This window comes from Babylonia areolata, chromosome 29 (assembly GCF_041734735.1).
Source record: "Babylonia areolata isolate BAREFJ2019XMU chromosome 29, ASM4173473v1, whole genome shotgun sequence".
In the NCBI taxonomy this organism is placed as follows: Eukaryota; Metazoa; Mollusca; class Gastropoda; order Neogastropoda; family Buccinidae; genus Babylonia; species Babylonia areolata.
The window spans coordinates 33,743,979-33,771,311 of record NC_134904.1 but is presented as its reverse complement, the minus strand read 5'-3'; the positions used below and the strand labels follow the sequence as shown (position 1 = coordinate 33,771,311).

The window sequence follows — 27,333 nt, the reverse complement described above, 5'->3', positions numbered from 1 at the left end:
AGTGTGTGTGTTGTGTGTGGTGTGGATTGTGCTACTGTGTGTGTGGTGTATATTGTGTGGTGTATATTGTGTGACTGTGTGTGTGTGTGTATTATGTGTGGTGTATATTGTGTGACTGTGTGTGTGTGTGTATTATGTGTGGTGTATATTGTGTGACGGTGTGTGTGTGTATTATGTGTGGTGTATATTGTGTGACTGTGTGTGTGTGTGTGTATTATGTGTGGTGTATATTGTGTGACTGTGTGTGTGTGTGTTATGTGCGGTGTATATTGTGTGACGGTGTGTGTGTGTATTATGTGTGGTGTATATTGTGTGACTGTGTGAGTGTGTATTATGTGCGGTGTATATTGTGTGACGGTGTGTGTGTGTATTATGTGTGGTGTATATTGTGTGACGGTGTGAGTGTGTATTATGTGTGGTGTATATTGTGTGAGTGTGTATTATGTGCTGTGTATATTGTGTTGACGGTGTGTGTGTGTATTATGTGTGGTGTATATTGTGTGACGGTGTACGTGTGTATTATGTGTGGTGTATATTGTGTGAGTGTGTATTATGTGCTGTGTATATTGTGTGACGGTGTACGTGTGTATTATGTGTGGTGTATATTGTGTGAGTGTGTATTATGTGCGGTGTATATTGTGTGACGGTGTGTGTGTGTATTATGTGCGGTGTATATTGTGTGACGGTGTGTATGTGTATTATGTGTGGTGTATATTGTGTGAGTGTGTATTATGTGCTGTGTATATTGTGTGACGGTGTGTGTGTGTATTATGTGCGGTGTATATTGTGTGACGGTGTGTATGTGTATTATGTGTGGTGTATATTGTGTGACTGTGTGTGTGTGTGTGTGTGTATTATGTGTGGTGTATATTGTGTGTGTGTGTGTGTGTATTATGTGCGGTGTATATTGTGTGATGGTGTGTGTGTGTATTATGTGTGGTGTATATTGTGTGACGGTGTGTGTGTGTATTATGTGTGGTGTATATTGTGTGACGGTGTGTGTGTGTATTATGTGTGGTGTATATTGTGTGACGGTGTGAGTGTGTATTATGTGTGGTGTATATTGTGTGACGGTGGCGGCTGTGTGTTGCAGACCTTTTCCCAAAGGACCAGAGCGGAAGAAGGCGTGTCTGGAGGCCCTGAGTCATATCAAGCTTCAGCAAGGTAATACCTTTGCTTTCAGGTGTGTTTTTTCTTTTTTTTTTGTTGGTTTTTTTGCGTCAGTGGGGCACCAAAGCACGAAAACCAGTCCTGACATGCTACACCATATCTGGTCTAAAAATATATCTGGATATATATATGTGTGAGATCCTGCATCTTTGAAAGGTGGAGTGAGGAAAGTAAAGTGCCTCCGAAGTAGAGGGCCCAGAGTGTCAGCGAATCCATTTTTGATCGCGCCTCAATTTTGGCCCGATCGCCCAGTCGAGCTATATAATTATGTGACCTGGTTGAAGACATAATTTGACAAAAAAACAAGAACGCCAGAGAATTGACAGACAGACAGAAAATACAAAAAAAAAAAAAAAAAAAAACTTAGCCGTATGAAGAGCACAGGAACAGGAGTCAAGATGGCTGCCGGAAAAAGAGGGCGCTAGTCAGGGATACAGAGGGGAGGTAACCTACTTCCGGGAGGTTATCGGCCGTAGCTACTTTTGTTTTCTCCGCATAGGCGGATAGTAGTTTGCACAAGACAGGAGTCGGACTCCGTGCCGGAGTCTGCACTAGTGGGTCAAGGTAAGTATGTTAGATAAACGTATCCCCAACAGAGAAAGGAAAGACAGGATCGACTTAGAGGTAGAGAAAAACGAATGAATCGAGGGGGCCGAGTCGAATCGAGTACACAGAATGTAAGAATGCAATAAACACAAGCCGCATGCAGCAAAATAAGGCCAAATGAACATGCTTAATAGCCAGAAAAAGCGTAAGACGAGACAGAGCATAAACCTGACAAGATGGCGTGGAGAGCCTTGGCCAAAGGAATGATTCAGCGCTCATAGCTTTTAGAGGCCTTTGATTGGCTAAGCGCGGACCGGGCAAGACGGCCCCATCTTTTCACTGTTAGCCGCGCAAAATTTGGCCAAGCAGAGCAAACCGATAGGCCTGGTTTGCATCAGTTTGACACGGTAAGTATATGTGTCACCAAACATGGAGTATAATACAGACTCCTCCTTTTATGGGGAAAAAAAATGTCCTTTTCCAAGGACACAACACCATGGCGAAATGCAGTATCCTACACTGATCACTGGTGAACACTAGATCTCCAGTATCTGACCGATTCCCTTACGGCTGTGTGGGTGTGTATTATGTGTGATGTATATTGTGTGACTGTGTGTGTGTCCAGTGTCTGACCGATTCCCTTACGGCTGTGTGGGTGTGTATTATGTGTGATGTATATTGTGTGACTGTGTGTGTGTCCAATGCCTGACCGATTCCCTTACGGCTGTGTGGGTGTGTATTATGTGTGATGTATATTGTGTGACTGTGTGTGTGTCCAGTGTCTGACCGATTCCCTTACGGCTGTGTGGGTGTGTATTATGTGTGATGTATATTGTGTGACTGTGTGTGTGTGTGTCCAGTGTCTGACCGATTCCCTTACGGCTGTGTGGGTGTGTATTATGTGTGATGTATATTGTGTGACTGTGTGTGTGTGTCCAGTGTCTGACCGATTCCCTTACGGATGTGTGGGTGTGTATTATGTGTGATGTATATTGTGTGACTGTGTGTGTGTCCAGTGTCTGACCGATTCCCTTACGGCTGTGTGGGTGTGTATTATGTGTGACGTATATTGTGTGACTGTGTGTGTGTGTCCAGTGTCTGACCGATTCCCTTACGGCTGTGTGGGTGTGTATTATGTGTGATGTATATTGTGTGACTGTGTGTGTGTCCAGTGTCTGACCGATTCCCTTACGGCTGTGTGGGTGTGTATTATGTGTGATGTATATTGTGTGACTGTGTGTGTGTGTCCAGTGTCTGACTGATTCCCTTACGGCTGTGTGGGTGTGTATTATGTGTGATGTATATTGTGTACGGCTGTGTGGGTGTGTATTATGTGTGAGGTATATTGTGTGACTGTGTGTGTGTCCAATGTCTGACCGATTCCCTTACGGCTGTGGGTGTGTATTATGTGTGATGTATATTGTGTGACTGTGTGTGTGTCCAATGTCTGACCGATTCCCTTACGGCTGTGTGGGTGTGTATTATGTGTGATGTATATTGTGTGACTATGTGTGTGTGTCCAGTGTCTGACCGATTCCCTTACGGATGTGTGGGTGTGTATTATGTGTGATGTATATTGTGTGACTGTGTGGGTGTGTATTATGTGTGATGTATATTGTGTGACTGTGTGTGTGTGTCCAGTGTCTGACCGATTCCCTTACGGCTGTGTGTGTGTGTATTATGTGTGATGTATATTGTGTGACTGTGTGTGTGTGTCCAGTGTCTGACCGATTCCCTTACGGCTGTGTGGGTGTGTATTATGTGTGATGTATATTGTGTGACTGTGTGTGTGTGTCCAGTGTCTGACCGATTCCCTTACGGCTGTGTGGGTGTGTATTATGTGTGATGTATATTGTGTGACTGTGTGTGTGTCCAGTGTCTGACCGATTCCCTGACGGCTGTGTGGGTGTGTATTATGTGTGATGTATATTGTGTGACTGTGTGTGTGTCCAGTGTCTGACCGATTCCCTTACGGCTGTGTGGGTGTGTATTATGTGTGATATATATTGTGTGACTGTGTGTGTGTGTATTATGTGTGATGTATATTGTGTGACTGTGTGTGTGTCCAGTATCTGACCGATTCCCTTACGGATGTGTGGGTGTGTATTATGTGTGATGTATATTGTGTGACTGTGTGTGTGTGTCCAGTGTCTGACCGATTCCCTTATGGCACCTCCCATATAAAGATATGCAAATTGGAGTATAATTGTGAGAATAATGTTCAGGTAAAATCGTGTTGGTGCAAAAAAATGTGACAGATGGTTGCACGCATAGCACATGCACTTTGTTCACATCTTTGCTAGTATACATGCATGCACACATGCACATTATTTGTTAAACACACATGTGTACACACATGCACATGCGTTTGCTTGCACACATGTACAGACATACCTATCATTTGTGTATGCACATATGTACAAACATGCATACGCATTTGCATGCACACATGGACAAACATGCTTATCGTTTGTGTGCGCACATACGAACAAACATGCTCATGCATTTGAATGCACACCGTGTACTCAAAAGTAGTTGACTTTTTCCAGGATGCTACCTGCCGTCCAACCCAGAGGCCATCGTGACGGAGATTGACTACAAATCTGGAACACCCATGCAGAGGTGAAGGAATGTTTGGCCTGGAAACCATCTGTATGGTTGTGTGTTATCTTCAGTTTAACGTCTATTCACTATAAGTGTTTTCAGACGGAAAGGAGTCAAGTAGTGGATAAAGGAAAGGGAGTGCATGTGAATATTAGTGTAAAAAAAGTGTTCATGTCATGTATCAGAGGAAAGGTAGATTATTATTATTAAAAAAAAAAAGTCTAAAGAGATTGTGGTGTGTATTGAATGAGATGTCATGACATGGGAGGGAGAATATGTATATGCATATCAGCAAGTATTAACCTACAACAATGTAAATATAAATAACAACATGTGTTGTGTGTGTGTGTGTGTGTGCAAGAGCGTGTTTGTTTGTATGCATGTGTGGGAGTGTGGGGTGTCGATAAGAGAGTGTGTGTGTTGTGTTTAAAAGAGCTTGTGTTTCTGCTATTTGTGCGCATGTACCTGTGGTGCAGGGAGGTAAGAGAGTAAATGCCAATGTGTGGGTGAGAAAGTGTGTTTTTGTGGGAGTTGGGGGGTGGGGGTGGAGAATATAGTTTATTTGTGTGTGTGTTAGTGTGTTTGGGGTAGGGAAGGGAGGTGCAAGAAAGTACATTCATGTGAATGTATACCTATATATATGTGAATGTATACCTATGTATACTTACAGGAAAAACAAATAAAACTGCACGCAGGAAAAAAACACACAAAAAATGGGTAGCGCTGTAGTGTAGCGACGCGCTCTCCCAGTGGAGAGCAGCAGAAATCTGTTGTGATAAAAAGAAATATAAATATGAATACAAATATGTGTAAGTGTTTATTCATTCTTCGATTTAGTATCTCAGGCTGTGTGTGTGTGTGAGGGGGTGACTGTTAAAAGATATATATGTATGTGTGCCATGTTTGTGGATGAATTGCGTGAGTGGAGTTTTGCACAAAGGTCATTTGAGATGCTGTGCTTGACGTTAGCTGTGCTTGACTATGTGTGTATACATATGTATGTGTACATAACTACATGCATGTATATGGATGTGTATTGTGCGTGCGTGTGTTTATGTAAGTTTGTGCCTGCCTATGTGTGCGTATGTGTTAGGGTAGCTGTTAGATGCACATTTTATGTTAAAATGTATGTATGCAGTGTGTGTTTGTGTGTGTGTGTGTGTGTGTGTGTGTGTAGTCACATTTTGGTGTGTGTATGTAACATAGATATAATGTTTTATGTTAACAAAAGCGTTTTTGTAAAGCACCTAGAGCAGATTTCTGGACAGTGTGCTATATAAGTATCCATTATTATTATTATTATTATGCTTTTTGCAAGATCAAGCGCTATATAAGAGTTGTTTTTCATGACACATACTGCATCATGGCCCTGCACCCTAGCAGTGCTCTTGCATCAAAATTTGTCTCATTGAAGTGGTTTTCACATTCCCCCATGTGCATAAACCGCAAAGAGAAGGGAAATAACTTCGACTACAATATTTCTGGATGTGTCCACAAGTAGTTCAGAAGAAAAACAATATATTTTCAGCTTTTTTTTTTTTGTTTTTTTTTCACATCAATATATAGCACGGAAGCCTGCCGAGGCTGTGAATTCCCCAGGGTTTCTTTTTATCACAACAGATTTCTCCGTGTGAAATTTGGACTGCTCTCCCCAGGGAGAGCACGTCGCTACACTACAGCGCCACCCATTTTTTTGTATTTTTTCCTGCGTGCAGTTTTATTTGTTTTTCCTATCGAAGTGGATTTTTCTACAGAATTTTGCCAGGAACAACCCTTTTGTAGCCGTGGGTTCTTTTACGTGCGCTAAGTGGATGCTGCACACAGGACCTCAGTTTATCATCTCATCCGAATGACTAGCGTCCAGCCCACCACTCGAGGTCTAGTGGAAGGGGAGAAAATATCGGCGGCTGAGCCGTGATTCGAACCAGCGCGCTCAGATTCTCTCGCTTCCTAGGCGGACGCGTTACCTCTAGGCCATCACTCCACATAGCACGGAAGCCTGCCGAGGCTGTGAATTCCCCAGGCTTGAACGGGTTAATCATGATGCTGATGATTGCCTGATGACAGCGCGGCCAAAGCGCCCTTCCTGGCCAAGTTCAAGGTGAGGCGGTGCGGGATCCATGGCCTGGAGAGGCTGGCGGAGGGCGGCACGCTGGAGACCAACGACAACGACCTGTCGTTGCACTACTGGCAGGCTTGCATCTTCAAGGTTGGCGACGATGTGAGACAGGTGAGACTCTGGCTGCTTTTCCTTCTTTTTTTTTCTTTTTTGTGTGTGTGTGTAGTGTGTGTGTGTGTGTGTGTGTGAGGGATAGAGAGAGGGAGAGAGCTTGGGCATGTGGGTGTGAACACTTACACGTCTTTGGAGCCGAGGGAATGAAATCAAAATGTGACGAAACAAGTGTACTTGGGGTAGGGGGGATGAGGTGGTGGAATTTGAATGGGTGTCTGTGTGCATGCATGGATGTATGTTGGGGGGTGGGGGGGGGGATACACGTATGTGAGTATGTGTGTGTGTTAGAACTTTTTTTTTTGAGATATTGATATTATTTAAATTTGGTAAATCGATTTGTTAAATATGTTGTTCTTTTTAAATTCATATCATTGGGTTTGTTTTTTTTTGTTTTGTTTTGTTTTTTGTTTTTCTCAAATTTGATTTTCTTTGTGTTGCTCAGTTAATATTTATTCAAATGGTTGCGAAAATGTCAGTACAACAAAAGTTAATCTGACAATAAATGGTTCCAGTCAGTCAGTGTGTGTGTGTGTAATGATGACGCAAAGGCCCCCCCAAAAAAATGTTGGGGGGGGGGGGGGCTGGGAGTGGGGGTGGGGGGGGGGGGGTGATGTCGGACAGGTTGTTTTGTTTGTTTGCTTTTGTTCGCTTTGGTGATGGTGTTGTACTCTTTGTTTTCAAGAATTGTCAACATTGTTTGATAGGTGGTTTTGTTTGTTTGTTTTTTGTTTGTTTTTTCCTTGTTTGTTTTGTTTCTGGTTTTGTTTTTTGTCTTTCTCCACTTTTGGTGATGGTGTTTTAACTCTCGCCATACAAACGGCGAAAGAGACAACGTTAACAGCGTTTCACCCCAATTGCCATCATCAAAATATTGCAAGCGGAAGGCTCTTATACTGAAGATGTGAATGTTGACAAAGAATTCCACAATTCTTACGACGGAAGCTAAAGGTTGGGTCATTCAGACACCCACTGGACATCCGAGGGGTCTGTGTAGAGAAGAGAGGACTGGTCGTACTGAGTGAGTTAAGAAGGCATCAGAGAGTGTGCATACTGGTCCACATACACTACATGACATCTGTTGAGAGAGGTGGCTAGGGGTGCGCCTCTGAAGGAAGCTAGAGACCCCAGAAGAGTGCCCCTCCACCCAGTCGAGCTACATAATTATGTGACCTGGTTGAAGACCAAATTTGACAAAAAAACAAGAACGCCAGAGAATCGACAGACAGACAGAAAATACGGAGAAAAAACTTAGCCGTATGGAGAGCACAGGAACAGGAGTCATAATGGCTGCCGGAAAAAGAGGGCACTAGCCAGCTGGACAAAGGGGAGGTTACCTACTTCCGGGAGGTTATCGGCCATAGTTTCGTTTTCTCCGCATAGGCGGATAGTAGTTTGCACAGGACAGGAATGTCAGACCCCTGCCGGAGTCTGCACTAGTTGGGTCACGGTAAGTATGTTATTTAAACGTAATTTTAGATAGAAAATTTCCTATATGTGAGTTTGAATGAAAAGAAGGGAGATGAGAAAGGACTGTGCACTTTGGTAGGACGTGCTGGCGCTACAAGTGATGATGATGATGACATAACTGATGACGATGGAAAAGGCTGCATGAGCTTTGACGGATGATGATGATGTTACCGACGATAGAAAAGACTGCGTGAACTTTGACAGGACATGCTGGCACTGCAAGTGATGATGATAATCATGTTATTGATGATAAGAGCGATGTTACTGATGACAACGATGTTGATGAAAAAGACTGCATGAACCTTGACAAGACATGCTGGCACTGTAAATGATGATGATAATGACATTACTGATGACAACAATGAAGATGAAAAAGACTGAATTAACTTTGACAGGACATGCTGGTACTGCAAGTGATGATGATAATCATGTTATTGATGATAATGATGATGAAAAACTCTATGAACTTTGACAGGAGATGCTGGCACTGCAAGTGATGATGATAATCATGTTATTGATGATAATGATGATGAAAAACTCTATGAACTTTGACAGGAGATGCTGGCACTGCAAGTGATGAAGATAATCATGTTATTGATGATAATGATGATGAAAAATTCTATGAATTTGACAGGACATGCTGGCACTGCAAGTGATGATGATAATCATGTTATTGATGATAATGATGATGATGAAAAACTCTATGAACTTTGACAGGACATGCTGGCACTGCAAGTGATGATGATAATCATGTTATTGATGATAATAATGATGATGAAAAACTCTATGAACTTTGACAGGACATGCTGGCACTGCAAGTGATGATGATAATCATGTTATTGATGATAATGATGATGAAGAACGCTATGAACTTTGACAGGACATGCTGGCACTGCAAGTGATGATGATAATCATGTTATTGATGATAATAATGATGATGAAGAACGCTATGAACTTTGACAGGACATGCTGGCACTACAAGTGATCGAGATGTTCAAGAACATCTTTGAGCAGGCCGGCCTTCGCCTTTACCTGGCTCCCTACAGAGTGGTGGCCACTGCCCCTGGGGTGAGACACTGTTTTGTAGTGTTGTGTTGTGTTGTGTTGTGTTGTGTTGTCTTCTTCTTCTTCTTCTTCTTCTTCGTTCGTGGGCTGCAACCCCCACGTTCACTCGTATGCACACGAGTGGGCTTTTACGTGTATGACCGTTTTTACCCCGCCATGTAGGCAGTCATACTCCGCTTTCCGGGGTGTGCATGCTGGGTATGTTCCTGTTTCCATAACCCACGGAACGCTGACATGGATTACAGGATCTTTAACATGCATATTTGATCTTCTGCTTGCATATACACACGAAGGGGGTTCAGGCACTAGCAGGTCTGCACATGTGTTGACCTGGGAGATCGGAAAAATCTCCACCCTTTACCCACCAGGCGCCGTCACCGTGATTCGAACCCGGGACCCTCAGATTGAAAGTCCAACGCTTTAACCACTCGGCTATTGCGCCCGTCGTTGTGTTGATTTCCGGGGCTGATCTACCTTCTCCAGAAGACATATATTATAAGCGGCTACTCAAAAAAAAGCAAAATCAATCAGCCAGGACGAATCACATCCAGCTTTTTGGGATTTTCGAGATGCTCCCCTCTGGTTGATGGTACAAAAGTATAAGGATGAAAACCAGTCGCTTCGCCTATAGCTCAGTGCCCTGTCTCTCAAACAAGTCTAGTATGATAAATAGAATTGTGCAATCAACAGCCATCTACCTGAGAATCTAGTCATCAGCCCCATCCATATGTTACATGCAGCTTCTGTTCAAATGTGTGTGTGTGTGTGGGAGAGAGAGAGAGAATTTGTGTGTGTGTGTGTGTGCGTGTGTGTGTGTGTGCAGTGCGTGCATGTGTGAGTATGCACAAGATTTTATACTGATATGCACTTGTATGTATCCTAATTTCTACTGTATCTGTGTGTATGATTTTCGATTTATGTTCGCATCTTGTTACGTACTATTTCCCCCAATATTCCTATTGACCCCGATACACTTGGTAATAAAGACATATTCTGTTCTATTCTATTCTATTCTAGTGTTGTGTAGTGCATTGTAGTGTAGTGTTGTGTAGTGCATTGTGGTATTGTGAAGTGTTGTGTAGTGTATTGTAGTGTTGTGAAGTGCTGTGCAGTGTAGTGAAGTGTATTGTCATATAGTGCAGTGTTGTGTAGTGTATTGTAGTTTTGTGAAGTGTTGTGTAGTGTAGTGTCATATGGTGCAGTGTTGTGTATTGTAGTGTTGTGAAGTGTTGTGTAGTGTATTGTCATATGGTGCAGTGTTGTGTAGTGTAGTGTTGTGTAGTGTATTGTAGTGTTGTGAAGTGTTGTGTAGTGTAGTGTATTGTCATATGGTGCAGTGTTGTGTAGTGTATTGTAGTGTTGTGAAGTGTAGTGTAGTGTAGTGTATTGTCATATGGTGCAGTGTTGTGTAGTGTATTGTAGTGTTGTGAAGTGCTGTTAGTGTAGTGAAGTGTAGTATAGTGTCATATAGTGCAGTGTTGTGTAGTGTAGTGTAGTATAGTGTTGTGAAGTGCTGTTAGTGTAGTGAAGTGTAGTATAGTGTCATATAGTGCAGTGTTGTGTAGTGTAGTATATTGTCATATGGTGCAGTGTTGTGCAGTGTATCGTAGTGTTGTGAAGTGCTGTGTAGTGTAGTATATTGTCATATGGTGCAGTGTTGTGTAGTGCATGTAAGTGTTGTGAAGTGCTGTTAGTGTAGTGAAGTGTAGTATAGTGTCATATAGTGCAGTGTTGTGTAGTGTAGTGTAGTGTAGTGTTGTGTAGTGTAGTGTAGTGTTGTGAAGTACATTGTAGTGAAGTGTACTCCACCTGTCCTTATATCTGTCTGCTGGTCTGTCAGTCTGTCATTCTGAGGGTTAGCTGATTTGATTTGATTTGATTTTATTTTATTACTTTTTTTTCAGTGGGTCAAGATTGAATGTATAATAAGATATTTATTGTGTATTCAGTGCTGTTTTTTGTTGTTTTTTTAGTGTTGCAAGATTGAAAGTATATCAAGATTTTTATGGAGAATTTGGTAAGTATGTGTTTAGTATAGCAAATAAAATGTTTACAGGTATACCAATGTTTGTATGTAATGAATTAAAGATCCTGTAGCATTGCTGTAATATTTGTCAAAAGAAGAAAAACATTTATTGTGACTTTTTTTCCTTTTTTTTTCAGTGTGGCGTGATTGAGTGTGTGCCTGACAGCAAGTCGCGTGACCAGATTGGCCGACAGACGGACATCACCATGTATGATTATTTCATAGCGACGTACGGTGATGAGACCACACAAGCCTTCCAAGAGGTATATATTGGGGTGTTTTTATTGACTCACTTGTGTAAACAAAGTGAGTCTATGTTTTAACCCAGTGTTCGGTTGTCTGTGTGTGTGTCTGTGTGTCCGTGGTAAACTTTAACATTGACATTTTCTCTGCAAATACTTTGTCAGTTGACACCAAATTTGGCATAAAAATAGGAAAAATTCAGTTCTTTCCAGTCATCTTGTTTAAAACAATATTGCACCTCTGGGATGGGCAGCAAAAAAATTTAAAAAAGAAGCCTAATTATATGCAAACTGCATTTACTGTTATATTTATATTTTTTGTATTCTCTAAACTTGGCACTTTGACCTCTTATTCTGACACAACAACAAGAGGAGTCATTATTATCTTTTTTTTTTCAAACAGGAACTTCTTTTGCTAAGCATGGAATTTTTTTTTTTTTTTTTTTTGCAAACGTTTTGGTGCAGATAGTAAAAAAGGGAAATTACTCTGTAATTAATGCTAGGGGACTTAATTTATCACAAGTGAGTCTTGAAGGCCTTGCCTCTCTTGTTTTCTTATATATATATATATATATATGATCTGTGCAAAGAAAAAGTCAACACAGAAAAAGTTAACACAGATGACCACAGCACACATGCAAGGACACACACAGAGAGATGAATTATTTTCCATGTGCTGATGTAGGTTCAAACATTGTTATCTTGCAGTGGTCCAGTCCTCAGTCCAAAGAGCAGAAAATTTTGTATTGATTTAAAATCATTATGTTATCATGTTATAGTTGTTTTGTTGTTGTTTGTTTTTTTATCACAGTTTTGAGAATTTGAAGGTTTGCAGTAGAAAGAAAAAAAATGCTGTAAACAAAAAGAAGACTTTTGGTCGAAAGTCTAAGACATTTTAGTATAAGAAATAATTGGTGTGTAATGATTTGCTATATCTGACGGGTTTTTTTTTCTTCTTTTTTTTAGGGGGGGGGGGGGGATAGAAATGTTGGTAGTCTAATCTTCCAAGGAATAAGAAACATCAGGTGTTTAATGATTTGCAGTTTCTGGCTTTTGTTGTGGAAAATACTTTAGTTCAGTAACTGTTGAATTGTTTCCTAGCGCGTTGACACAGGTTCAAAGGTGAAGACAGAGAATTTGCCAGTGCTTTCCATTGTTTACATCAATAAGAAATGTCAAACCAGGCTGTACTGTTTATATACAAGCGTGTCGTAAGCCGCCTACCTGGGGTGGATCTGACTGAGAGCTGCCTTTCAGGCAGTCATCATTCGTTTCCTGTGTCATTCAGTCAGGCTTGTAACTCACTCGGGACGACAAGTTTTCTCCCTTGCTTTTCCGCACAGACAGCCCATTTGTAAGGGTTTGGAAAAAAAAATTACAAAAAATACAAAATACTGTGTAAGAAAATGAAACTTTCAGAACTGGTTTATTACGTGCTGAACTAGTACATATAAAATAATCAAATTTCTCATCTTATTTTTACAGTTTTGCCATATGTACAAAATATTGCTAATTTTTCACCCCGAATCACCATGCTCGCTTTCTGCATTAAATTAGCTTTCTTCTTCGTCATCATCCACCTCTTCAATGTCCGACCCTTCAGTTTGTAGCATTTCAAGTACTTCGGCAACGCTAAAACATTGCCATCACTGCCTTGTTCGCTTCACAACATTCTGAGAAGAGCCCGCTTTGCTAACAGGCTGGCACGCGAGCAGACGACCGGTCAGTGACTTTGTCAGCGTGTGTGCGAGACAGGCCACACATGCCAGGCTGACCAATCATACTGTTCGATTGTGGAGTGACCCAGAATAGCGCACTCTGCTTGGCTAATCACAAAATCACGTGTACAGCGCGTGATGGAATTTTACTTTCAAAGAATGCTATTCCATTCCTTCGTCCGAATCCGAATACGTTTTGTGTAGGAATGCGTGAGCATTCCTTCGTCTGGAGAGAGTTAATCATGCGCACACATACACGCAGGATCCCAAAGATGCTTTTGTATGGCCAGCTGAAGGAAGGCCACCGTGAACTTGGAAGACCCTGCAAGCGCTTCAAGGACACCTTGAAGACAAGACTCAAAGCCTGTGACATAGACATTGCTTTTCCTGGGAAACTGATGCCCTTGACCGCTGTCGCTGGAGGATGCTGTGCTCTAGTGGCATAAAGACGTTTGAAAACAAGAGAACGCTGGCCATTAAGGAGAAGCATGAGCGAAGGAAGCAGGACTCAACTTCTGGAGACGTTTTCCCTTGCAGCACCTGTGGGAAGTGCTGCGCATCCAGAATCGGCCTCTTCTCCCTTATGAGGACACACACCGACAGATAAGCCTGCCTGCCTACTCATCCATCGGACCGACGGGAGACTCCATCACATACACGCATATATTTAAGAGTGGGTTTTTCTTCAGAATTTTGCCAGGGACAACCCTGTTGTTGCCAAGGGTTCTTTAACTTGACCAAAGTGCATGCTGCACGTAGGACCTCGGTTTGTCGTCTCAGTCAGAAGTAACACAACCACATGTTGACTTTTCTAGAGAGAGATAATTAAACTTGACTCTGACAGGCGCAGTAGCCGAGTGGTTAAAGCGTTGGACTTTCAGTGTGAGGGTCCTGGGTTCGAATCACGGTGATGGCGCCTGGTGGGTAAAGGGTGGAGATTTTCCTATCTCCCAGGTCAACATATGTGCAGACCTGCTAGTGCCTGAACCCTCTTCGTGTGTATATGCAAGCAGAAGATCAAATACGCACATTAAAGATCTTGTAATCCATGTCAGCTTTTGGTGGGTTATGGAAACAAGAACATACCCTTCATGCACACCCCTTAAAACAGAATATGGCTGCCTACATGGCGGGGTAAGAACGGTCATACATGTAAAAGCCCACCCGTGTGCATACGAGTGAACGTGGGAGTTGCAGCCCACGAACGCTGAAGAAGAAGAATGAATGAATGAATCTTTATTTTCCAGCGGTGAAGATATTAGCACTTTGGCCGACTTACACATCTGCCGTTGTTCTAAGAGACACACAAACATGTACGCATATAAATGTAGTTATACTGAATACTTAATACATGTATAATGTACGAGTATAACACAGCGTCAAACTGAGAGACACAACATCGCTCACATCTGTACGGAACGGAAGCGAGTAACGCACACACTCGCACACACGCACACACACACACTAACACACACACACACACACACACACACACACACACACCAAGCGAAAAACAACATCAAAACCCTAGCATGAATGCTACACATGAATGATTCAAGTGAAATTAACACAGAAAAGTAACGATAACATTTTAAACACAGATGTAAGAGACATAAAAGACAGCAAATAAGGCGACTGGTAATAGGGATATGGACAGATAGATATTATGTGAAAGACAGAGAGAGGGAGAGACAGAGGGGAGACAGAGACAGATAGACAGACAGGCAGACAGACAGAGATGTAAAGATATGTCATTGTGGGGAAGGAAAAAAAAAAGAAACAAAGGAGGCAAGGCCTTCAAGACTCACTTGTGATAAATTAAGTCCCCTAGCATTAATTACAGAGTAATTTCCCTTTTTTACTATCTGCACCAAAATGTTTGCAAAATAAATAAAAATTCCATGCTTAGCAAAATAAGTTCCTGTTTGAACAAAAAATGATAATAATGACTCTTCTTGTTGTTGTGTCAGAATAAGAGGTCAAAGTGCCAAGTTTAGAGAATACAAAAAATATAAATATACCAATAAATGCAGTTTGCATATAATTAGGCTTATTTTTTAATTTTTTTTTTTGTGCCCATCCCAGAGGTGCAATATTGTTTTAAACAAGATGACTGGAAAGAACTGAATTTTTCCTATTTTTATGCCAAAATTTGGTGTCAACTGACAAAGTATTTGCAGAGAATATGTCAATGTTAAAGTTTACCACGGACACACAGACACACGGACACACACACACACACACACACACACAGACAACCGAACACCGGGTTAAAACATAGACTCACTTTGTTTACACAAGTGAGTCAAAAAAAAAGAGTTGGGTGAGGGTGGTTCACAATTTGTAATACATGTAAGTATACAGAATCGTAGAAGAAGAAGAAGAAGAAACTTTGACTCGTTTCTCCTGCAGGCCCGCAACAACTTTGTGATGTCCATGGCGGCCTACAGCATCGTCAGCTTCCTGCTGCAGATCAAGGACCGGCACAACGGCAACATCATGCTGAACAAGACTGGACACATCATCCACATAGGTCCAGGGGGGGGTGGGGGGGCGTGAGTGTGTGTGTGAGAGTGTGTGTGTGTGTGTGTGTTTCATGACATTTCTTTTTCTTTCTTTGTGTGTGTGTGAGTGTTTGTGTGTGTGTGTGTGTGTTAAATGACAATTCTTTTTCTTTCTTTGTGTGTGTGTGTGTGTGTTTGATGACAATTCTTTTTCTTTCTTTGTGTGTGTCTGTGAGTGTGTGTGTGTGTGTGTGTGTGTGTGTGTGTGTGTGTGTTTCATGTCATTTCTTTTTCTTTCTTTGTGTGTGTGTGTGTGTGTGTTTAATGACATTTCTTTTTCTTTCTTTGTGTGAGTGTTTGTGTGTGTGTGTGTGTGTGTGTGTTTAATGACATTTCTTTTTCTTTCTTTGTGTGTGTGTGTGTGTGTTTAATGACATTTCTTTTTCTTTCTTTGTGTGTGTGTGTGTGTGTGTGTAATGATATTTCTTTTTCTTTCTTTGTGAGTGAGTGTATGTGTGTGAGTGTGTGTGTGTGTGTGTGTGTTTAATGACATTTCTTTTTCTTTGTGTGTGTGTGAGTGTGTGTGTGTGTTTCATGACATTTCATTTTCTTTCTTCATTTTTGTGTGTGTTTTTAGAAGTTTTTGCTAACCCAGCACGTCACTCTTTTTCCTTTACTTATCTCTCTAACATGTGAGCAGTTCCTGCAGATGTTTGCTGGGTGGAACAATCCACCATTAATGACATTTCTTTGTTAGGGTCCATGCAGGCTTTAAGAGTTTGTAAGAATTTTTGAAACATAAATAAATGAATAAATGAATAAATAAATGAATAGATAAATGAATAAACAGATAAATGACATGCCTTTCTTAAGTCCTTGAAAGTCTTTTTAAAAAATATGACCCAGATTTGTAAAAGTTTTAAATTTTGGCCTATATATTACTGATTACAAAAAAAATGCATCATTTCTGTTAGTGATAAAGTACTGTTGTAAAATCATGATTTGAAATTAATGTAAATTCAAGAACATAAAACTCTATCCTTGAAAGAATCCTTGTGGCCAAAGTGCTGGCACTCAGAATGACATTAATGTCATCCATGTTCTGCATTTTATGATTTGGATTTAACCCTTTGAGCCCTGACCACCGCTTTACCGGTGGCAGAGAAAAATGACATAATGTCCAGCCACCGGTTGAGCGGTGCGTAAACACTTGAAGCGTGCAGAGTCTCAACCTGGCCCGTCAGGGCAGAAATCAGGGACAAAACATGAGAGAAAACAACTGTACACAATGCAGCAAGTAATTGATATGCTTGATGATTTATCGGAAGTAGAGTATGCCACTGATTACTCTGATAGTGAGGTGGAATTCGAATCGGATGATTTTGCTGCAGATAGTGATGTTGAAAATGAATCTGAGCATGCAGAATCAGTTGATCAAAGGAGGCGTGTCAGGTTGAGACTCTGCACGCTTCATGGTAGAAATCGATCTTTTTTATCCAAAGCACATGCACGAAACACAGTGAAAAGGCGCGGCAATGTTGGTACTACGTTCGCTGACGTCAGAATATTACAGTTTTTCTGATTGGCTCTTCAATACAAGTCAACCAATAGCAAAACACGACACAAGTGTTTACGCACCGCTCAGCCGGTGGCCAGGCATTATGCCACCCCTCCCCACCACCGGTAAAGTGGTGGTCAGGGCTCAAAGGGTTAAAGGTTTTAGATTTTGTAATTGGAAACTTCTATGAACCCTGTAATCACTATACAAAGGATGGACACATAAAAAAAAAAAATTTTTAAAGAAAAAAACAACAACAAGCAAACAAAATAATCTTTGATGACGGCAGATTTCGGCTTCATGTTCGAGAGTTCCCCGGGGGGGAACCTGGGCTGGGAGCCAGACATCAAGCTGACAGAGGAGATGGTGAAGGTGATGGGGGGAAGCACGGACGCGCCCCCCTTCCAGTGGTTCATGGAGCTGTGTGTGCAGGGATACCTGGCTGTCAGGTGAGAGGGGCAGCTTTGGATGGCCGTTGCTTGGAGGGAGGCGTGGGAGGAGAAGGGGGGGGGAATAGAATTGGGGGGGTGGGGGTGGGGAGTATGAAGGGTGGCGATGGTGAGTGGGTGGAGGAAGGAGGAAATGGAGGATGAGCACTCGCTCCTTACAGCGTTTTATGGAGGTGTGTGTGCGTGCAAGGATATGTGGGCCGACATGTGAGAGGAAAAGCTTTGGATAACTGCTTGGCTGGGGAGTCGGTGAGGGGTAATGCTGGGTCAGGGAAGCGCTGAATGGATGGTTGTGAGTAACGATGGGGGATGATCGACGTATTGTGGAGCTGTGTCCGTCACTGCCAGGGTGTCAGGTGAGAGAAAGCATCGGGCAGTCGTCGTCTGGGGGATGTGGGGTGTTGGAGGGGGTAGGAGACGGGCGCAATAGCCGAGTGGTTAAAGCATTGGACTGTCAATCTGAGGGTCCCGGGTTCGAATCACGGTGACGGCGCCTGGTGGGTAAAGGGTGGAGATTTTTCCGATCTCCCAGGTCAACATATGTGCAGACCTGCCAGTGCCTGAACCCCCTTCGTGTGTATATGCAAGCAGAAGATCAAATACGCACGTTAAAGATCCTGTAATCCATGTCGGCGTTCGGTGGGTTATGGAAACAAGAACATACCCAGCATGCACACCCCCGAAAGCGGAGTATGGCTGCCTACATGGCGGGGTAAAAACGGTCATACACGTAAAAAGCCCACTCATGTATATACGAGTGAACGTGGGAGTTGAAGCCCACGAACGCAGAAGAAGAAGGGGGGGGGAGGGAATGGGGTGTGTGTGTTGGGGTGGGGGGGTATGAAGGGTGGCAGTGGTGAGTGGATGGAAAAGAAGGAAATGGAGGATGAGCACTTGTTCCTTACAGCGTTTTATGGAGGTGTGTGTGCGTGCAAGGATATGTGGGCCGACATGTGAGAGGAAAAGCTTTGGATAACTGCTTGGCTGGGGAGTCGGTGAGGGGTAATGCTGGGTCAGGGAAGCGCTGAATGGATGGTTGTGAGGTAACGAAGGGGGAGGATCGACGTATTGTGGAGCTGTGTCCGTCACTGCCAGGGTGTTAGGTAAGATAAGATAAGATAAGATAAGAATAACTTTATTATCTCCAACTGGAGAAATTTGGTCAGGTGCATTATCACAACATAGACAAGCAAACAACATGGGGACCATAACTGTAAAAGTCAACAACAGCTTTTACAAATATTACGAAGATACAAATGTAAAAAAAAATATCACATACACCGTTTCATACATACATCCACACACTGCAGGTAATAACTAGTATTCTTAATGTAAAAACAGAAAGAATTAAGAAACATTATTTGAATATAATTATAAACATAGCCTACTATACTGCACATTGATTATAATAGACAGATAAGATAAGAATAAAGATAAACTGCGGAAAACCGCAACCAGATAATCAGCACACACCCGCACTCCCCCAAGGAGATGATCGTGTGTGTGGGCGAAGGAGGAGGAAGAGGATGAACATCTGTTTCTTGCAGCGTTTTATGGAGCTGAGTGTGCAGAGATACTTGGACATTCCTGATCTGCAGAGGGAGCTGGTTCCAGACAGCTGGGGCCATGAAAAGAGAAGGAACGCTGACCAGAGGACTTTTTTTTTTTTAATTTTCCAAAAACATGTATACAGTACAGAGAATAGTGTGAAACAAACAATATAAAACGAATAGTAGTATCTTCCACTACAGAGAGATAGATAAAACAAAACAAAACAAAATAGACTAAACAAGGCAAAACAAATCTGTAACAACAACATCAACATCAACAACAACAACAACAACAACAAAAGAAAAAAGGAAGATTTGTCCAATCATTCAATCAATCAATGCTTACACATTAGTGATTGTAGTAGTCATGATGATTTAAGATGACATTAATAATAAATAGCCTGGACCAGTTGTAACATAGCAACAGCATCAGTTGTGTCAACTATTACAGTAATGGTATCTAGGGTAAAGCAAAAGCGAGTGGCTGACCAGAGGACTTTGTTCTGACAGACTGGAAGCGAAGGCAAAGGAAACCAGCATCACAAGAAAAATGAAGCTGATGGGATGGGATGTATACATGGATGAAATTCTTAAGATATCTGAGAGCACTGCCAGAAACAGATGAAAAACAGCATAGTTGCAAGGTTGTAAGTGATTCTGTATTAGACAGGTAGCCAGTGAAGAGACTAAGTAACAGTTCTTCTTCTGCCTTGGTGGCGTGGTGGCCTAGTGGTGATGCGACCACCCAGGAAGCTTGAGAATCTGAGCGTGTGTCACTGAAATCCACACTCAGCAGTATTTTCTAGACCTTGAGTGGTGGTATGGATGCTAGTCATTCATTTGATGATGAGCCAAGGTCCCGAATGTTTTGCATCACTTAGCGCATGTAAAAGAACAAGTTGCAACAAAAGGGTTGTCCGTAGCAAAGTTCTATAGAAAAATCCACTTAGATAGGAAAAGAAATACACATGCATGCTGAAAGAAAAAAAGGGTGGCATTGTACTGAAGTTACACACTGTCCTTGGGGAGAGTAACCCAAATTTAACACAGAGATATTTGTTGTGACAAAAGAGCGATACAATACAATACAATGCAATACAATACAATCGTCGTCGGCCTCCTTCCGTCACGAGAGACGATGGCTGCAACCAGAAATGTAGTCACCGCCGGGCGTTGCACTTCCTGCTGCGGCTGCGTAGACCAAATGCTGAAGTAGGGAATCTCTGCTGCTGCATGTGGGACGGATGTAGGTAGGTACAAATAGAACTCAAAGCGGGGTAATGATAACAAGGAAACCATTCTGACCCTTTGCAGACCATACCAGGAAGCAGTCATCTCCCTTGTGTCCCTGATGCTGGACACCCGACTCCCCTGCTTCCGTGGGCAGACCATCAAGCTTCTGCGGCAGCGCTTCGCCCCCAACGCTTCGGAGCGCGAAGCGGCCAACTACATGCTGAAGATCATCCAGGGCTCGTGTCTGAACTGGCGAGGCAAGACCTACGACATGCTCCAGTACTATCAGAACCAGATCCCGTACTGAAGTGGGGGGGTCGGGGTGAAGTGATGGTTCTTTCTCTTCAGCGTGCGTCAAGTGCCCTGTGTCTGTGTGTAAGGGCAAGTCTTTAGAGTGTGGGACGGACGGTTGTGTGTATGTGTGTGTGTGTGTGTGTGTGTGTGTGTTTGTTTTCTTTTCGGAGTGGCGTTAGTTGACTCAGAATCCCAAAGAAAAACTGGGTCATGTTCTGTGATTAATGAATGTGTGATCCCTTTTTTTTCTTTTTTCTTTTTTTTTTTCCCTTTTTAAAAAATTTTTTTTAATCAGACATATTTGTTCTGAAAACATGTTTTGATTAGTCATCCATTGATTTTAAAGCATTAATTTCAGAATATAAAACCCTGGTCTGCATGAGTCATTAAGCAATGTGTTGTTGGGTTGCTTTTTTTTTTTTGGAGAGGTGGGGGGGGGGGGGGGTGCCCTTCAATGAACTGTTTCTGTTTGGTATTTAATAATCAAGTCTGACTTACGCAAAGCTCGCTTTTCAGTTTGTTCCGGTGGAACCACATTTGCAGGAGTAAGTCGGCCAGACTTTACTTCTCATTGGCTTTAAAACTGGCGCCGGGTGTGTTGGTTTACATTTATCATCAGTGGCGTCACGCTAGTGGCAGGACTCTGTGAACAAGATGCTGGACGGTCCTTCTGGAACAAGTTTGTGAGTGCAGGACTTGATCGACAGAGAGACGAGTTTGGCGCGCGGTCAGTATTTTAGGCAGGCCAGATAAGAGAGAGGAGTGTATGTTTGATTCATCTGAAATTCCCATTTGTATGAGTTTCATTTTTCTCATTGTCAAATCATTATTATTATTATTATCATCATTGTTGTTATTGTTGTTGTTATTACTGTTATTATTATTATTATTATTACAAAATTTCTTAGAGAGTGATAGTAGGAGTGACAGACAGTGCACTGTTCAACTCCAGTGTTTGAGGAACAGTGTGGATGGACGTTTTTAAGACATGGCAGTTCTGACTAAGGAGAGACACTCAAAAGAGAGACAGATGTGACATTTTTGTTCTTGTTGCTGTTGTTGTTGTTGCATGACAGCGGTGAAGCACTGGCACTGATAGGGTTCTGTACTGAAATGCGTGTCAAACAGTATGTGGCACTGATAGGGTTCTGTACTGAAATACGTGTCAAACAGTGTGTGGCACTGATAGGGTTCTGTACTGAAATACGTGTCAAACAGTGTGTCAAACAGTATGTGGCACTGATAGGGTTCTGTACTGAAATACGTGTCAAACAGTGTGTGGCACTGATAGGGTTCTGTACTGAAATACGTGTCAAACAGTGTGTGGCACTGATAGGGTTCTGTACTGAAATACGTGTCAAACAGTATGTGGCACTGATAGGGTTCTGTACTGAAATACGTGTCAAACAGTATTTTGGCACTGATAGGGTTCTGTACTGAAATACGTGTCAAACAGTGTGTGGCACTGATAGGGTTCTGTACTGAAATACGTGTCAAACAGTATGTGGCACTGATAGGGTTCTGTACTGAAATGCGTGTCAAACAGTGTGTCAAACAGTGTGTGGCACTGATAGGGTTCTGTACTGAAATACGTGTCAAACAGTGTGTCAAACAGTGTGTGGCACTGATAGGGTTCTGTACTGAAATGCGTGTCAAACAGTGTGTCAAACAGTATGTGGCACTGATAGGGTTCTGTACTGAAATACGTGTCAAACAGTGTGTCAAACAGTGTGTGGCACTGATAGGGTTCTGTACTGAAATACGTGTCAAACAGTGTGTGGCACTGATAGGGTTCTGTACTGAAATACGTGTCAAACAGTATTTTGGCACTGATAGGGTTCTGTACTGAAATGCGTGTCAAACAGTGTGTGGCACTGATAGAGTTCTGTACTGAAATGCGTGTCAAACAGTGTGTCAAACAGTGTGTGGCACTGATAGGGTTCTGTACTGAAATACGTGTCAAACAGTGTGTGGCACTGATAGGGTTCTGTACTGAAATACGTGTCAAACAGTGTGTGGCACTGATAGGGTTCTGTACTGAAATACGTGTCAAACAGTATTTTGGCACTGATAGGGTTCTTTACTGAAATACGTGTCAAACAGTGTGTGGCACTGATAGGGTTCTTTACTGAAATACGTGTCAAACAGTGTGTGGCACTGATAGGGTTCTGTACTGAAATACGTGTCAAACAGTATGTGGCACTGATAGGGTTCTGTACTGAAATACGTGTCAAACAGTGTGTGGCACTGATAGGGTTCTGTACTGAAATGCGTGTCAAACAGTGTGTCAAACAGTGTGTGGCACTGATAGGGTTCTGTACTGAAATACGTGTCAAACAGTGTGTGGCACTGATAGGGTTCTGTACTGAAATACGTGTCAAACAGTGTGTGGCACTGATAGGGTTCTGTACTGAAATGCGTGTCAAACAGTGTGTGGCACTGATAGGGTTCTGTACTGAAATGCGTGTCAAACAGTGTGTGGCACTGATAGGGTTCTGTACTGAAATACGTGTCAAACAGTATGTGGCACTGATAGGGTTCTGTACTGAAATACGTGTCAAACAGTGTGTGGCACTGATAGGGTTCTGTACTGAAATACGTGTCAAACAGTGTGTCAAACAGTATGTGGCACTGATAGGGTTCTGTACTGAAATACGTGTCAAACAGTGTGTGGCACTGATAGAGTTCTGTACTGAAATACGTGTCAAACAGTGTGTGGCACTGATAGGGTTCTGTACTGAAATGCGTGTCAAACAGTGTGTGGCACTGATAGGGTTCTGTACTGAAATACGTGTCAAACAGTGTGTCAAACAGTGTGTGGCACTGATAGGGTTCTGTACTGAAATGCGTGTCAAACAGTGTGTGGCACTGATAGGGTTCTGTACTGAAATACGTGTCAAACAGTGTGTGGCACTGATAGGGTTCTGTACTGAAATGCGTGTCAAACAGTGTGTCAAACAGTATGTGGCACTGATAGGGTTCTGTACTGAAATGCGTGTCAAACAGTGTGTCAAACAGTATGTGGCACTGATAGGGTTCTGTACTGAAATACGTGTCAAACAGTGTGTGGCACTGATAGGGTTCTGTACTGAAATGCGTGTCAAACAGTGTGTCAAACAGTATGTGGCACTGATAGGGTTCTGTACTGAAATACATGTCAAACAGTATTTATGTACAAGTGAAATTAGCCTTTTTTTTCCCCTGCCTTGTGTGGTCAGAATTTTTTTTTTTTTTTTTTTTTTTTTAATAAGTGTTGATATTTATCAGGATTTTGTATTGAAATAAGTATAAAAGAATATTTGTCTACCCAATGTGCTTGTGGGGTTTTTTTTGTTGTGTTTTTTTTTTTTTTTTCTCTGGAACCAGCCTCTTTGCTGGGACGGTCTTGTAGTCATGAGCATCCCTCATTCTGTGCGTCGCAGGAAAAACATTATAAGGTTTGATGGTGGAGGAGCAAAGCAGATCAGCAAGTGCTGATGGATGCAGTGTGGTCACAAACAGTATTCAGTGGAAGATTATGAGTTGTGTCTGGTACATGTATGAAAGTGCAGGTGGATTTGTCATTGTTACTGCCCGTCAGCAGCAAAAGAAATGGGGGGGTGGTTAATTTTCCATTTGAAGACTGAAAAGATGAGGCTGTTGCTGTTTTGTTTCAGCTAGAAAAAAATACACAAATACACACAAGCACACACACACACGCACGCACGCATGCACGCACACACACATGCATGCTTATAAAACAATTCTTTTTAAATGCCGTTCTGTAATGGATTAATTTAGATATTTTAATTGATTGTTAAGAGAAAATAGTCATGTTAAAAGTTTGTTTCAAAGCAGAAGAAACAATCTTTACAGGCAGATTTCAAGAAGAAGAAAAAAAAAACACCTTTACTGCTGCATTCTTTTAGCATCAAAGTAAAACCTGGGAAATCTATCAAGAGAGAAGACAGTTGATGCGGTTTTTTTTAGCATTAGATCAGACAGAACTATTTCAAGGAAAGATTTCAATAGAACACGATTGTAGTAAACTGTTAAGAAATGAATCTGATCATTTTGCTTTTTGCCCACCACAAGAGGAACGAACATAACTGGGCTGAAGAAAGTAAAATTGTACTCGGTGAAAAAATTTTGAACGAGAATACTGTTGCCATAGCTTTCATTCAGAAGCGGATGATACGAATCCTGTGTTTTTTCATTAAATGAGCATTCCAAACATTTTTTTGTTCCACTGAGTTTTGGAGAAGCAGAAATTGAGAATTGCTGTGCTTTGTTATACCAGATCACGACATTTGTTTTGTTTTTGCTTTTTTTGCTCTTTTTTTCTTTTTTTTTTTTTTTTTAACATTATAGTTATTATTTATTTATTTATTTATTTGTGTAAGCTTATCTATTATTTATTCACCTTTTTTTTTCTTTTTTTTTCCTCAAGGCCTGACTAAGCGCGTTGGGTTACGCTGCTGGTCAGGCATCTGCTTGGCAGATGTGGTGTAGCGTATATGGATTTGTCCGAACGCAGTGACGCCTCCTTGAGCTACTGAAACTGAAACTGAAACTGTTGTTTTTTTTCCCTCTTTGACACCCAGTCAATCATTGATTGTTTTTTGGTGTTTTTTTTGACGATTGAATGTCACACTGTGTTGGTGACATAGGTGTGTGTGTGTGTGTGTGTGTGTGTGTGTGTGTGCCATCACTGGCCAAGCACTGTTTCTGTACCAAACACAGACACAGTTCTCCCCCCCCCCACTCAGATTGTGAAGGAGGAAGGTGGCAGAATGGTTAAGGCACTGGGGTTTGAATCCCTGTCTACCCCCCGAAAACGGAGTATGGCTGCCTACATGGCGGGGTTAAAAACCGGTCATACACGTAAAAGCCCACTCGTGTGCATACGAGTGAACGTGGGAGTTGCAGCCCACGAACGAAGAAGAAGAAGAAGAAGAATCCCTGTCTCACCCTTTCACCCGTGTTGGACTGAAAAATGAAACCGAGCATCAAGTCAATCAGTTGACGACGATAAGATAAACCGCGGTCCTGTTTGCAACACACATTTGTCGCTTATTTATCATCATTGTTGTCTTATTTATTTACTTATTTATTTATTATTATTAATATCATTACTACCTCCCTTTTTTTTATATCATAATTATTATTTATTTATTTATTTACTTATTTATTTATTTAGTATTATTATTATTATTATCATTACTACTACCCTTTTTTTATATCATAATTATTATTTATTTATTTATTTATTTATTTACTTATTTATTTATTATTATTATTATCATTACTACTACCCTTTTTTATATCATAATTATTATTTATTTATGTAAGCTTATCTATCATTTATTCACTTTTTTTTTTCTTTTTTTCTCAAGGCCTGACTAAGCGCGTTGGGTTACGCTGCTGGTCAGGCATCTGCTTGGCAGATGTGGTGTAGCGTATATGGATTTGTCCGAACGCAGTGACGCCTCCTTGAGAAACTGAAACTGAAAAAGAATTCATGACAACTTGAGTGTAATCTTCCGACCAAAATTCTGTAGAAGATAGCAGCACACATATAAATGCATGCACAGGCCTGAGTAGTACGTTGGGTTTTGCTGCTGGTCAGGCATCTGGCTAGCAGATGTGGTGTAGCGTATACAGATTTGTCCGAACGCAGTGACGCTTCCTTGAGAAACTGAAACTGAGTGTTGTCGCAGACAGCCTCACTTTGACTGGCAGGTTTGACACCTTGACTTGAGTTGATCATCGTTTCTGACCCGTTCGTTCACCCCTTCACGTCCCGAGTGGCAGTGTTGGGGTTTTTGTTTGTTGACTCACTTGTGTAAACAAAGTGAGTCTTATGTTTTAACCCGGTGTTCGGTTGTCTGTGTGTGTGTGTCCATGTGTCTGTGTGTCCGTGGTAAACTTTAACATTGACATTTTCTCAGCAAATACTTTGTCAGTTGACACCAAATTTGGCATAAAAAATAGGAAAAATTCAGTTCTTTCCAGTCATCTTGTTTAAAACAATATTTCACCTCTGGGATGGGCAGAAAAATTTTTTTAAAAAGAAGCCTAATTATATGCAAACTGCATTTACTGTTATATTTATATTTTTGGTATTCTCTAAACTTGGCACTTTGACCTCTTATTCTGACACAACAACAAGAGGAGTCATTATTATCATTTTTTGTTAAAACAGGAACTTCTTTTGCTAAGCATGGAATTTTAATTTATTTTGCAAACGTTTTGGTGCAGACAGTAAAGAAGGGAAATTACTCTGTAATTAATGCTAGGGGACTTAATTTATCACAAGTGAGTCTTGAAGGCATTGCCTCTCTTGTTGTTTCCATGGATTGTTGCAGTGCCACCGTCTTTCCTCGCCGGTGCAAAAAACCGTATGTCTTGTGTGTTGATGGTTGAATGTTCAGTAGGATTTTTTTTGTCACCACTGCATTTAGACGTTGATTGATGTTTAGAATCCATCAGTGTTGTTGCATTCCATTGTCTTCCTGTATTTGATGGTCTTGCTTTCAGGAGGAGCTGTAGCAGTTGTAAGCGCGTTGGGTTGCGCTGCTCGTCAGGCATCTGCTTGGCAGATGTGGTGTAGCGTATATGGATTTGTCCGAACGCAGTGACGCCTCCTTGAGCTACTGAAACTGATACTGAAACTGTAGCAGAATCAGTTAGGT

At 41.8% G+C, this 27,333-nt stretch overlaps 1 protein-coding gene across 1 annotated transcript in view; it reads left to right on the top strand.

Annotated features, from left to right (window-relative positions):
• LOC143274653 (phosphatidylinositol 4-kinase alpha-like) overlaps positions 1-20,672 on the top strand; it is a 151,098-nt gene extending 130,426 nt beyond the window's left edge. Inside the window, exons 46-53 of the mRNA XM_076578525.1 lie at positions 1,094-1,164; positions 4,266-4,338; positions 6,388-6,550; positions 8,984-9,088; positions 11,249-11,374; positions 15,484-15,604; positions 17,423-17,582; positions 20,447-20,672. Of these exons, the coding sequence (XP_076434640.1) occupies positions 1,094-1,164; positions 4,266-4,338; positions 6,388-6,550; positions 8,984-9,088; positions 11,249-11,374; positions 15,484-15,604; positions 17,423-17,582; positions 20,447-20,672 (1,045 nt within the window). The remainder of the gene's footprint in view (positions 1-1,093; positions 1,165-4,265; positions 4,339-6,387; positions 6,551-8,983; positions 9,089-11,248; positions 11,375-15,483; positions 15,605-17,422; positions 17,583-20,446) is intronic.
• Positions 20,673-27,333: the final 6,661 nt, after the last annotated feature.